Raw genomic sequence first — 12801 nt, 5'->3', positions numbered from 1 at the left:
AAGGGAAAAGACAAGAAGAGAAATTTCTCAAAAAGAGGCAGATTGATAGCCAAAATATTTGTAAAAATTATTAAAATCATTATTAGGAAAGTACACATGGAAATCAAAGTGAGGTTTTACTTCTCTGAGGATTCAATGATAATATAAAAAAGACATATTGATAGGAGTGTGGAGGAAATGGAAATTTTATATAATGTTGCTGTAGATACATAGCAGAATAGCCACTGCAGAAAAAAGAGTAGTTGTTTACTATGAAGTAAAAGATAAAACTACCACCTAACCCAGAGACTACATTTCTAGCTCTATATGCTGAGTAAACGAAATTATCATGTTGAAAACAGATACAGAGACTTCCCGTATTTATTACAGCAATATTTGCAATAGCTAAGACACAGACTTAAAGCATCCATCAGCAGATGCGCAGCAGAAGAAAAAGTGACATTTGAACAGAATGGAATGGTTTTTTTTTTATTGTAAAAAAAATTCTGACATTTGAAGCAATGTGGATAAAATAACAAAACTTTATGTCAAGTGAAATAAGACAGACATTGAACAAACTCTTTGTATTTCACAAACAAGAAATAATTCAGAAGTTGATATCTAAGAAATAAAAGGTAGAGCATCAGTTATTACAGAGTTAGAAGTGGAGAGGGAAAGAGACGGGAAGGGATTGAGAGACACATTTACATAGGAAAATCATACTGTTCTGCTTCATAATAGGATAGTTATACCTAACAACAATAATGTGCTACATATTACTAAATAGCTCTAGGGAGGGATTCTGAAAATTCCTTCCAGAAGAAAAATAAATATTTGTGATAGATTTGCTAATTACACTGATTTGATAATACAATATATACATCTACTGAAGCTTTATACCACAACAAATACTTAAAATGATTACAGATAGAGTATAAATAAAATTGAAGGGCAGAACCTCCACCCCCCTACAAGACAGAATTTATCATCTTATTAAGGAAATTAAAGCTAGTCATCCAAACAGAGCATGTCTGTGTAAGAGGAGAGGAGAGGGGGAGACATGTGAGTGAGTCAGCGCAGCCTGTGATGTAGGTGGCTGCTAGGCAGATGTAGCTGGAGATGAAACTGGAGAGTCTGAGAAACCAGAGAGAACCAGGAAATAATGAAAGCATTGCTCTTCCTAAGCTGAGAGTCATCGCTGCAGCCTTCAACCTTGAACAAATGTCTTCAATCCACATGCAGAATAAAGAGAACAGTGCCATCTTGACTCCCATTTCTCTTAAAGGAGGCAAGGGACTCTTTCTTCCTTTTCTTTTAATTCTTTCCTGAAAGTTTACTGTATAGGCCAGGTTTGTCTGAACCTCACTCTGCAGTCCAGACTACCCCCCACCCCAATCATAATTCTTATAGCCCAGCCTCTCTGGTGCTGTGATTACTAAATATGCTATGACAACTGGCAACAAACAAACCCACTAATGATGAACAATTATGCCACATTAATTAATTATATACAGTCATTGGTCACTGTTTCACAAAACTGTGAATGTGAGATATCCTGCTCAGTCCTCACCACAGCCCTGTGAGGTAGTCAGGAAGCATCAAGTTCCAGAACACAGAAGATCTACTTAACAGCAGCAGGGCTGGAATCCACATCCATGTCTTCTGTATCCTAATCTAGGTCACCTTCCACTTTGAGATGAACTGAGCTCAGGATGGTAGTAAGCAAAGCAGCCTTCCTGCTGTGAATAGTCTACTATTCTTTGAAAACACAGTTCATTTGGACATGAGAGCTCTTGCCTGTGCCCAGGGAGTAAAGACACCCAAGTCTGGGTTAGAATCAGCCTCAGAGTGATAAAGAAGACATAAGAACATCTTGAACAAGGGTTGCTGCTTGATTCTCACTGGACGAGGCTGAATATTCTAACTTCAAAGCAGCAACGTCCACAAGAGGAGAAGCTGTTCAGAGGATCTTGTCATCTAACAATTTATTGATTCCTTCGCAAATCCTCTTGAGATTGGGCCTGCAGTTTCCATGTGGACCATAGAGAGTGGAAAGGAATTCCACATCAGCAAAATGGTTGAAGACATGGTTTATGCGTCCATGGGTTCTGGGTGTCAAATGTCGCTGTACCAGTTCATGTATGAGGTCCTTGCACTCATGCAGAAGCTTAGAGAGCACATTCGTATCAAAGGTATACTCTACTTCATAGAAGCTGACCATGGTCATGGCAGTCTGGTTCAGTTTCTTGCGGAGTTTCTCCACAATTACAACCTCCTCTTGACTGAACTGTTTGTTCCGGTAGAGAATACCAATTTTGATTGCCACTTTGATTGCATCCTTCATGATCTTGTGGGCCTCCTTCTTGTTGTGGGTGTGTTCTTCTGTGACTTTGTACAGCTCATCAAAGATCTCACTGCTGGTGTCATCAATCAGCATGTTGGCCACAGTTTTGCTGGCTATCTTGCTCAGGATCTTCTTCTGGGCTTGAAGGGCGAGACTCTTAGAACTAAACACATGAGGACCTATGGTAAAGAGATACATGCAGGAATATGAGAATTGTTACCCCTTTTTTCCCCCAAATAAAACATATTAAGTTGAACTTAATCCTTAGAGCAAAAACTTATGCCTATATCCACAACTACCCTAACTAAATTGTACCCCAGATACTTTCAAGGGTCACCATATCCTGGTCACCAATGTTTTTATTAACTTTAAATTGCACTTATTTATTTATTGATGCTGTCCACATGTGTGGACACGTGTGTTGTGGTCACAGGACAGTTTGTGGGAGTCAGCTCTTTCCTTCTACCATGTGGATCCCAAGGATTAAACTCAGTTCATCAAGTTTGGTTAACACCTTTAAAATAACTGAACAACTCTCAACAGCCCTCACCACTGTTCTTGAAAGTGTAAGGAAAGAGTGGGGAAATGGACACCAACAATGCAAAACCACCAGCTGCTCTGCCCTCTTCACATATGCCCGTTCATCCTGAGGACTTTAAATAGAAGACATGTTCATCCCTCTCTGGCAGGGTCTTCCTCTTATCCAGACCAAATTGTACAATTTTAGACCTACTCCATGCATACAGCTTCTCTGACTTGACTACTTACTAAAGATTTCCCAACAGCTGCGGGTACCATGGAAACTATTCAGTTTTGCAACGTATATGAGAGAATTATTGCATAGTGACCAGAATGTAGTTAATTTCATTACCAGAGACATAGGGACAGTTGATCATGACACTACTTTTTAAAAAACAAATCTCACGATCTATGTTTTATTGAGTCTAAGATATATTATTTTCACTTTTAAGATCTTGGAAATTGTGGTATGTTATAGTCAGGCAGCTGTTATGTTGTGGTTGTCATTACCTGTGTGTACAACAAATTACACAATAGACATCAGAAATTGGAGAGAAAGTCAAAAGAACTCTGTTAAGAAATTTACTAACCAATGCTTACTTGCTTACTATTTATTTACTTATTTAATTGTTTATTTTTATTTTAAGATGAGAGTCTCACAGGGGGTGGGGACTTAGCTTAGTGGGAAAACATTTCCTTAGCAAGCACAAGACGCTGGGCATGGTCCACAGTGCAACACACACACAATCACAAAGACACAGGGTTTCAACTATGTAGCTCAGGTTGGCCAGGAACTTCTTATGTAGTACAAGTTAGACTTGAACTTAAGATCCTTCTGCCTCTGTCTCCCAAGAGTTGGGATTACAGACATGTATCACTATGCCCAGGACACTACAGTTCTTGAGGGCATAAAATAGTACTGCGTGGAAAATAGAAATAATAACAGATGACAAGTCAAACATGCCTTGTATGACTAGCACATCACTGAATGAAACCTAGGAAAACCACAGTCAACTTATTTTGTTCTTATCCACACCGTAAATAAAGGAGAGCATATGTGGTTTTTGTTTTTTAAACTTATAATACTATGTCTGCAGAAGCCTATCCTGAATTTGTTGAAATACTCTACAAAGTCTACAAATGGTCTGTGTAGCTCAGGCTGGCTTTGGTCTTTCAATACTCATGCATCTACCTCTTTGGTACTGGGATTATAGGAATGGACCATTATACTTGGCTCACCCACAGAATTTTAATTTCATGTAGGTTCTCAATGTTTAAAGACACTTGATTAGCCCATCATAATTATCTACAACTAAAGTGTGTAGGTAAGTTGAACTTTAAGGAAGATTCTTGTGACAATAAATACCCAAGGATTGATAATTTTCCTTAAGCAGACATAGTACTCATACCAAGACTAGCCTGGGCTGGATATTTATTAATCTTTTAAAAATAAAAGTTTTATTAGAAACACATTTCTAAATGGCATGTGGAATAGTGGGTTAAGGTACTTTGACTAAAAGTCATGTCATCAATGTGAATTTCAGATTGGCATTTTGTCTGGGAAGGGTCTCATCCCAGAGCTAAAGATTCCTCTAAAGTTCTTCCTAGGAGGAAACACTGTGACTGAACAATGGAAAGAAGGAAGATCACCATGGCTTGGCTTCATATATCTTCCCAGGTGAAAAAAAATTGTATAAACTCTGCACAGAGAGGATGTATAGAAATCTGAAACAGAATCTGTGTCTGGAAGTCAGTTCTTTCAAAACTCTCTGAGCCGGGTAGATGATGCATGTTTGTGCTGAGGAGGAGGAGAAGGAGCAAAGTTTGAGATCAGCTGTTGAGTAGCTTCAAAATAAGACAAGAAATCAGGCTTAGACATGGCTCAGCAGTTAACAGCACAGTATGACTGCTCTTGCAGAGGACCTGAGTTCAGTTTCCATGACTCAAACCAGGCAGCTCACAACTGTGTAACTCTGTCTCCAGAGGATGGTCTCTTCTAGCCCTTGTAGGTACTGTACTCATGAGCATATATACACATGCAGACAGACAGATGGACAGACAATTTAAAATAGAATAAATCTGTTTTTTTAAGACAAAAAATGTGCATTGTGAAGAAAAAAAGAGTCTCTTAATTAAATAAATTTGAAGAACACTGGCTCTTACACAAAATGAAATGGATTATTTTCTGTGAGGCTTAATAAATACATTAAGGTGTTCTATCAATTCCAAGAGAAGGAGGAGATGATTGGCAGAAAGAATTCCTGATCCCACCATGATGTCCTTGTACCAGCGCATGGAACCAATGCTATCTTACATGACAAAACAGATGTGGTTAAGTTGGGTCTTGAAGGGAAGGGATTATATTGTTCTATCCAAGGCCCATGAAATGACATGTTCCTGTAAGGGAAAGATGGGGTTAGAAGGGAACAAGAGAAAAAGAGTATGAGAATGGAAGGTGGTGTGTGTGTGTGTGTTTGTGTGTGTGTGTGTGTGTGTGTGTTTGACATGTCTGCTAGCTTTGCAGATGAAGGATGAGAACGGGAGCCAAAGAATCTGGGTGGCCCGTGGAAGCTAAAATTCAAGATGAAGCATTCTTCCCAAACTACCCCGTGAACCTACTTCAGATTTCTGAGTTCCAAAAACATGAAGACAAACTATTAGTAGCTTAAGCCTCTACGTTGATGGTGAACTGTTATGGTGGCATTAAATTAAATTAGGTGGGTAGAATGAGATCTTGCATTTTTACCATGATACCAAGCTCCTAGGTGGTTTCTCTAACGCTTCTGACCATCTCAAATAAAAATTACTTATCTGCAAATAAACCAGATTTATAAACTTCTACTTTCAGAACTCAAGAGAGTTGAAAGATGAACATCTACAAAGATTTAAAGATTATGAGCTTTGAGCAGAAGAAGCTGAATGTTTGGACCATCGAAACTACCAGGAAACCTTTAAGGAAAAAAACAAAACAAAAACTCCCACATCACCAAGTAGATTCATTCCCACAGGACCACAGATTTTTGCATTCTAAGAGATTATGAATGTGCCCCAACACAAATGCCACATACAATCCATCCCAATCGATGTCCTGGGAACAAAGGCTCTTGCTGCTCCACCATATCAGGTATTGTCAAGGTTTTCAGAAGTCCTGAAGGAACGATGACCCCGAGGTTCTGTTTAGTCACCCAGCCACAAACTTACTAGGCACACACACAAATACATATAAATATGTCAAACTCATCCTGTGTTATGCATTATTGGAAACAGTGGACAGGATTAATAGAAGTAAAATCAAGACAACCTGATCAACAGAATATTTTTACAGAGATATATGTGGGAGGGAATACACAATGTTAGTAACAATTTAAGAGAGTGTGGACCCCGAAGGTACAGTCATATTCAGAGATACTTTTCCACATGAAAATCCTGGACTTTTCCTATCCATACATCTGTATTAGCAGTCTATAGAGGAACCACATTGGTAAAATACCAGGAAGAGACTGTTGGCTTGAAGGAAGAACATGAGTTAAGTTTGGGAACTGTCTTAGTTAGAGTTTTACTGCTGTGAACAGGCACCATGACCAAGGCAACTCTTATAAAGAACAACATTTAATTGGGGTTGGCTCACAAGTTCAGAGGTTCAGTTCATTAAGGTAGGTAAGTGGCACTGTCTGGGCAGGCATGGTACAGGCAGAGCTGAGAGTTCTACATCTTCATCTGAAGGCTGCTAGCAGAATACTGGCTTCCAGGTAGCTAGGACAGGTATTAAAGCCCGTGCCCATAGTGACACACCTACTCCAACAAGGCCACACCTCCACATAGTGCCACTCCCTGGGGCAAGCATATACAAACCATCACAGAAACCAAGGCCAGGGGTAAGCTGATTTGAAAAGTAACCTTCACTGTAGCTAGTGGGAAACACCAAACACCCAGACTAGGTGTTGGCACTTTAGTTTTTATTCCTACATGCAAGCCTTCAGAAAGTGCTGTTGGTTAGGATGTTTTCCTTAATTATTTCTGAACAAAAGTTCCCAGTATCTAGCCATGAAGGGTAAGGAGTAATTTATGACTCCTCAGGATTTCTGACTATAGTCTGACAGTGGTAATCTATAGAGAGAACACCAGAGATGCTCCAAGTGAACACCTCAGTGCATGAAAAAGGCCTGGGGCCACAGTGAGTGGCTGCTTTAAAATTAGTGTTCAGCCAGCACACAAGTTATGCTTCCTAATTTCTATAAAACACGAAGCTCTCCCAGATGGCTAAATGTCATAGTTGTAGTGACAGACAGCAGGGGCGTCTTACCAAGCTTGATGAGTGGGCTCGAATGAGGCAGACAAGCCTAGTGGGAATAAGGTAATAAACTTCATCATAGACAAAGTAAAGAATGGTTATAAAAGGCATCAGACACCGAGCTGTCACCAGAGCCCAGGAAAGTGCACACCACCAGGATGTGAGGGTGCAAGGGTCAGAGCACAACTCTTCTGTCCTCTTCCTCACAGGACTCTGACTCTCTACCTTTGTCACTTCCTTAAAAGGTGAGTGGGAAACTTGCATATTAAATACAGAGAGACATATTAAAACTTTGCAACAGAGAGTTATTTGCAACAGCAAGCAAACAGCAAACTTCGTTTCTATTGACGGTTCAAGATGACAGCAGGAAGGAGAATTATCTACAAAATGTTAAGTAGAAGTTAGAAGTGGGCATGGTACCCAGATGGAAGCAATGGATGTTGTTTGGTGAGACCATCTGTCAAGGCTGGGAATCTGCAAGGAAAGTGGTAAGGCCAAGGCCACAGAGAAGGTAAGGCTCAGGCCAAGGAGCTGCCAGTCATTCATGTCTCAGTCCAAGGAAGAGAGAACTTCAAGGCATTCTGGGCAGGACAGGCTCACAAACGACTCTGAACGTTAACTTCCTCCACAGTGAGTTCGGTCTGCAAGACACAAAACCAAAGTCTAGGGCCTATGTTCTTTGCATGCAAACATGTATAAGCAAAGAAAAGATGGCAGAGTCAATGACTGTCCTACTCTTGGCAAGATCTCTTCCACTGACATATTTTTTAAGGTAAAAGCAAAGATCTAGCATGATCTTATAAGAAATTAGCCATAAAGCCAGGCATGATGGTACACAATAGTAATTTTAGCACTGAGAGGCTGAGGCAGTAGGATTGATGTGACCTTGAAATAAGTCTGAAGTGTATAGATACTAAGATATTAGCATATCTTAACAATGAAAAATGCCCATAAATTTTTCAAAAATTAAATGTAGATTGTATTTCAGTGTTGTCACTTGTTTTGAGATATTTCCAAAAGGCAATGGCAAACCATGGTAATTAGGTAGATAGTTATATAGATTTTGGTTTTGGTTTTGTTGTTTGGGTGTTAGACAGATAAGTGACCACATCAATTGCTTTGGAGAGAGAGAAAAGTAAAGATGGTACTGTTTCTTGTAGCCTGAGAGACCGGGTGGGGTAGGAGGACACTGAAATGTCACCAGCTGAAACTAGAAAAGCCAGTGTAGGGAGAAGATGAACTCAGCCCTGAGTCCCAGGCACTTGTGGGCATTGGCATGAAGATGGGGATAAAGTCAAACTGGCTTAAGTAACAGGGCACCTCAAATCTCACATATCTGACCCCTAGCTCCCCATGTTTTTCGTATGACCCCTGTTGTTTTCTAACAAGAATGAGAACATGGTCTTCTGTAACAGACAGTTAGCAACCCTGAAGGATAAGCTGGCTCTTTCTTCAAAATGCAGACGTTTGTCCTGCTAAAGAAGAATGTCTATTCTCCCTGGAGCTATGCTGGATCCATCTTGGGATTCCCTATCTCTTTTGTAGACCATCACCTAACCATCCCTAATCCCCCACCAAGACAATGGATGTTTTTAAGATGATGCCAGGGAGGAACAGCAGATCTCAGCGATAGGGTGAATGGCAACATAAGAAAAGACTAAATTATGAGGCTATATTCACAGAGCGAAGAGTGCTGTGTCAGCAGCTTTCACCTCCTTTGTCCTTTAGCCAGTGCTCCAGCTTTCAGCTGACACTCAGGGGCCCTGAAACTTCAGCTGGCACTCAGGAGCCTCTAAAATCTCAGCTGTAGTTCCTCTCACAAGCTTGTGAGCAGGCAGAGTTTGGATTTGCCCATGGTAGCTGCTTATGCCTACCATTAATTAATCCAAAGACAGGGTGGGGGGATTCGTGAGCTGTGGAGCTGTCTGAGCTATGCTAAACATCCAGGGTGCTGAGGAAGCATGCACACAACTCACAACAGTAAAAGCATGAAAGTAGGCTCATTACTGCAGAAGTGGATTCCAAATCATCACACCAGGAAAGCAGTATTTTATGATGGTCACTATGAAGACCAAAGTTTTCATCTTCTTTTTGGGAGGGGTTGTTTTGTTTATTTAGGTGAAATGAAGAGATTTTGGCAGAGACAGTTGTACAAGTTTTCAGCTTACTATCTCATCTTTTCTAACCCACCCCAGCCAACAACCAACCTACATTGAGCAATCTGTAACTCAACCCACAATTCTGTACCTGAGGCCAAGTGGACCATGCATTTGATCCTCATAGACATGTAAGAGAAGGCTTGTGTGCTCCAGCTCATAAATAAGAAACTGAGGTTCAGTAGCTAGTCAATAGCAGAGTTCCAGAGGCCAAGTTCACAAGACTCCAGACAGAGCCTGCAGCATTTGTTTTTGTACACCTTCCTTCAGGGAATGGCCTTAGTGCCTGAGGTTATTTGAATAAGAAGGGCCCCTATAGGCTCATATATTTGGATACTTGATCCCCAATTGGTAGAAGTGTTCTGGGAAAAGATTAGGAGGTGTGGCTTAATTGAAGGAGACCACTGGGGAATGCCTTTGAGGTTTCAAAACCTCATGCTTTTCCAAGTCAGTCTCTGTCTCTGTCTCCTTTGTCTCTGTCTCTATCTTTGTCTCTCTTTCCCTCCCCTATCCCTGCTTGCTGCCAGTGTATGAGATATGAGCTCTCAGCTCCTGGCCTCTGCCACTATACTACCTGCCATGGACTCACCTCTGAAACTGTAAGCAAGTCTCCAATTAAATGCCTTCTTTTGTAGGTTGATTTGGTCATGGTGTCTCTTCACAGACATAGAAGAGTAACTAAAGAAAGCTCCTTGATTTGCATTTCCCTGACGACTAAGGATGCTGAACATTTCTTTAGATGCTTCTCGGCCATTCGAGTTTCTTCCGTTGAAAATTCTTTGTTAAGCTCTATACCCCATTTTTTAATAGGGTAATTTGGTTGTCTGGAGTCTAATTTCTTGAGTTCTTTGTATATATTGGATATTAGCCCTCTATCAGATGAAGGATTGGTAAAGATCTTTTCCCAATTTGTTGGTTGTCGTTTTGTCCTATTGACAGTGTCCTTTGCCTTACAGAAACTTTGCAATTTTATGAAGTCCCATTTGTCAATTCTCGATCTTAGAGCATATGCCATTGGAGTTCTGTTCAGGAACTTTTCCCCTGTGCCCAAGTATTCGAGGCTTTTCCCCACCTTCTCTTCTATTAGTTTCAGTGTATCTGGTTTTATGTGGAGGTCCTTTATCCACATAGACTTGAGCTTTGTACAAGGGGATAAGAATGGATCAATTTTCATTCTTCTACATGTTGTCTTCCAGTTGAACCAGCACCATTTGTTGAAAATGCTGTCCTTTTTCCACTGGACAGTTTTAGCTCCTTTGTCAAAGATCAAGTGACCATAGGAGTGTGGGTTCATTTCTGGGTCTTCAATTCTATTCCATTGATCTTCCTGCCTGTCTCTGTACCAATACCAGGTAGTTTTTATCACTATTGCTCTGTAGTACAGCTTGAGGTCAGGGATGGTGATTCCTCCAGAAGTTCTTTTATTGTTGAGAATAGTTTTCGCTATCCTGGGTTTTTTGTTATTCCATATGAATTTGAGAATTTCCTTTTCTAACTCTGTGAAGAATTGAGTTGGGATTTTAATGGGGATTGCATTGAATCTGTAGATTGCTTTTGGCAAGATGGCCATTTTTATTATATTAATCCTGCCAATCCATGAGCATGGGAGATCTTTCCATCTTCTGAGATCTTCTTCAATTTCTTTCTTCAGAGACTTGAAGTTCTTGTCATACAGGTCTTTCACTTGCTTGGTTAGATTCACACCAAGGTATTTTATATTATTTGCAACTATTGTGAAGGGTGTCATTTCCCTAATTTCTTTTTCAGTCTGTTTATCTTTCATGTAGAGGAAGGCTACTGATTTGTTTGAGTTGATTTTATAACCAGCCACTTTGCTGAAGTTGTTTATCAGGTTTAGGAGTTCTCTGGTGGAAGTTTGGGGGTCACTTAAGTATACTATCATATCATCTGCAAATAGCGATATTTTGACTTCTTCCTTTCCTATTTGTATCCCTTTGACTTCTTTTTGCTGTCTAATTGCTCTGGCTAAGACTTCCAGTACTATATTGAATAGGTAGGGGGAGAGTGGGCAACCTTGTCTAGTCCCTGATCTTAGTGGGATTGCTTCAAGTTTCTCTCCATTTAGCTTGATGTTGGCTACTGGTTTGCTGTAAATTGCTTTTACTATGTTTAGGTAGGGGCCTTGAATTCCTGATCTTTCCAAGACTTTTATCATGAAGGGATGTTGAATTTTGTCAAATGCTTTCTCAGCATCTAGTGAGATGATCATGTGGTTTTTTTCTTTAAGTTTGTTTATATAGTGGATTACATTGATGGATTTCCGAATATTGAACCATCCCTGCATTCCTGGGATAAAACCTACTTGATCATGATGGATGATTGTTTTGATGTGGTCTTGGATTCGGTTTGCTAGAATTTTATTGAGTATTTTTGCATCGATGTTCATAAGGGAGATTGGTCTGAAGTTCTCTTTCTTTGTTGGGTCCTTGTGGGGTTTGGGAATGAGTGTAATTGTAGCTTCATAGAACGAATTGGGTAGTGTTCCTTCTGTCTCTATTTTGTGGAATAGTTTGAAGAGAATTGGTATTAGGTCTTCCTTGAAGGTCTGATAGAATTCAGCACTAAAACCATCTGGTCCTGGGCTTTTTTTAGTGGGGAGACTTTTAATGACTGCTGCTATTTCCTGAGGGGTTATGGGACTATTTAGATGGTTTATCTGCTCCTGGTTTAACTTCGGTACCTGGTATCTGTCTAGGAAATTGTCCATTTCATCCAGGTTTTCCAGTTTTGTTGAGTATAGGCCTTTGTAGTAGGATCTGATGATTTTTTTAATTTCTTCCGTTTCTGTTGTTATGTCTCCCTTTTCAGTTCTGATTTTATTAATTTGGATACTGTCTCTGTGCCCTCTGGTTAATCTGGCTAAGGGTTTATCTATCTTGTTGATTTTCTCAAAGAACCAACTCCTGGTTTTATTGATATTTTGTATTGTTCTTTCTGTTTCTATTTGGTTGATTTCAGCCCTGAGTTTGATTATTTCCTGCCTTCTACTCCTCCTGGGTGTATTTGCTTCTTTTTGTTCTAGAGCTTTTAGTTGTGCAGTCAACTTGTTAGTGTGTGCTCTTTCCAGTTTCTTTTTGTAGGCACTTAGAGCTATGAGCTTTCCTCTTAGCACTGCCTTCATGGAGTCCCACAAGTTTTGGTATGATGTGTCCTCATTTTCATTGAATTCTAAAAAGTCTTTTATTTCTTTCTTTATTTCTTCCTTGACCAAGTCATCATTGAGTAGAGAGTTGTTCAGTTTCCATGTGTACGTGGGTTTTCCATTGTTTTTGTCATTATTAAAGACCAGTCTTAGTCCGTGGTGATCTGATAAGATGCAAGGGATTATTTCAATCTTTTTGTATCTGTAGAGGCTTGTTTTGTGACCAATTATATGGTCTATTTTGGAGAAGGTACCATGAGGTGCTGAGAAAAAGGTATATTCTTTTGTTTTAGGATGAAATGTTCTATAGATGTCTGTTAAGTCCATTTGGTTCATAACTTCTGTTAAT

General features: G+C 39.9%; 1 protein-coding gene across 1 annotated transcript in view; it reads right to left on the bottom strand.

The window, feature by feature from the left end:
* Window positions 1–453: 453 nt before the first annotated feature.
* Tnfaip8l3 (TNF alpha induced protein 8 like 3) overlaps window positions 454–12801 on the bottom strand; it is a 45243-nt gene continuing 32895 nt past the window's right edge. The window contains exon 2 of the mRNA XM_028783631.1: window positions 454–2502. Coding sequence (XP_028639464.1) covers window positions 1940–2502 — 563 coding nt within the window. The 3' untranslated portion in view covers window positions 454–1939. The remainder of the gene's footprint in view (window positions 2503–12801) is intronic.

This window comes from Grammomys surdaster, unplaced genomic scaffold (genome assembly GCF_004785775.1).
Source record: "Grammomys surdaster isolate TR1022 unplaced genomic scaffold, NIH_TR_1.0 1162, whole genome shotgun sequence".
NCBI classification, from domain to species: domain Eukaryota; kingdom Metazoa; phylum Chordata; class Mammalia; order Rodentia; family Muridae; genus Grammomys; species Grammomys surdaster.
The sequence above is the reverse complement of the archived record's forward strand: the minus strand, read 5'-3'. Positions and strand labels throughout refer to the sequence as shown.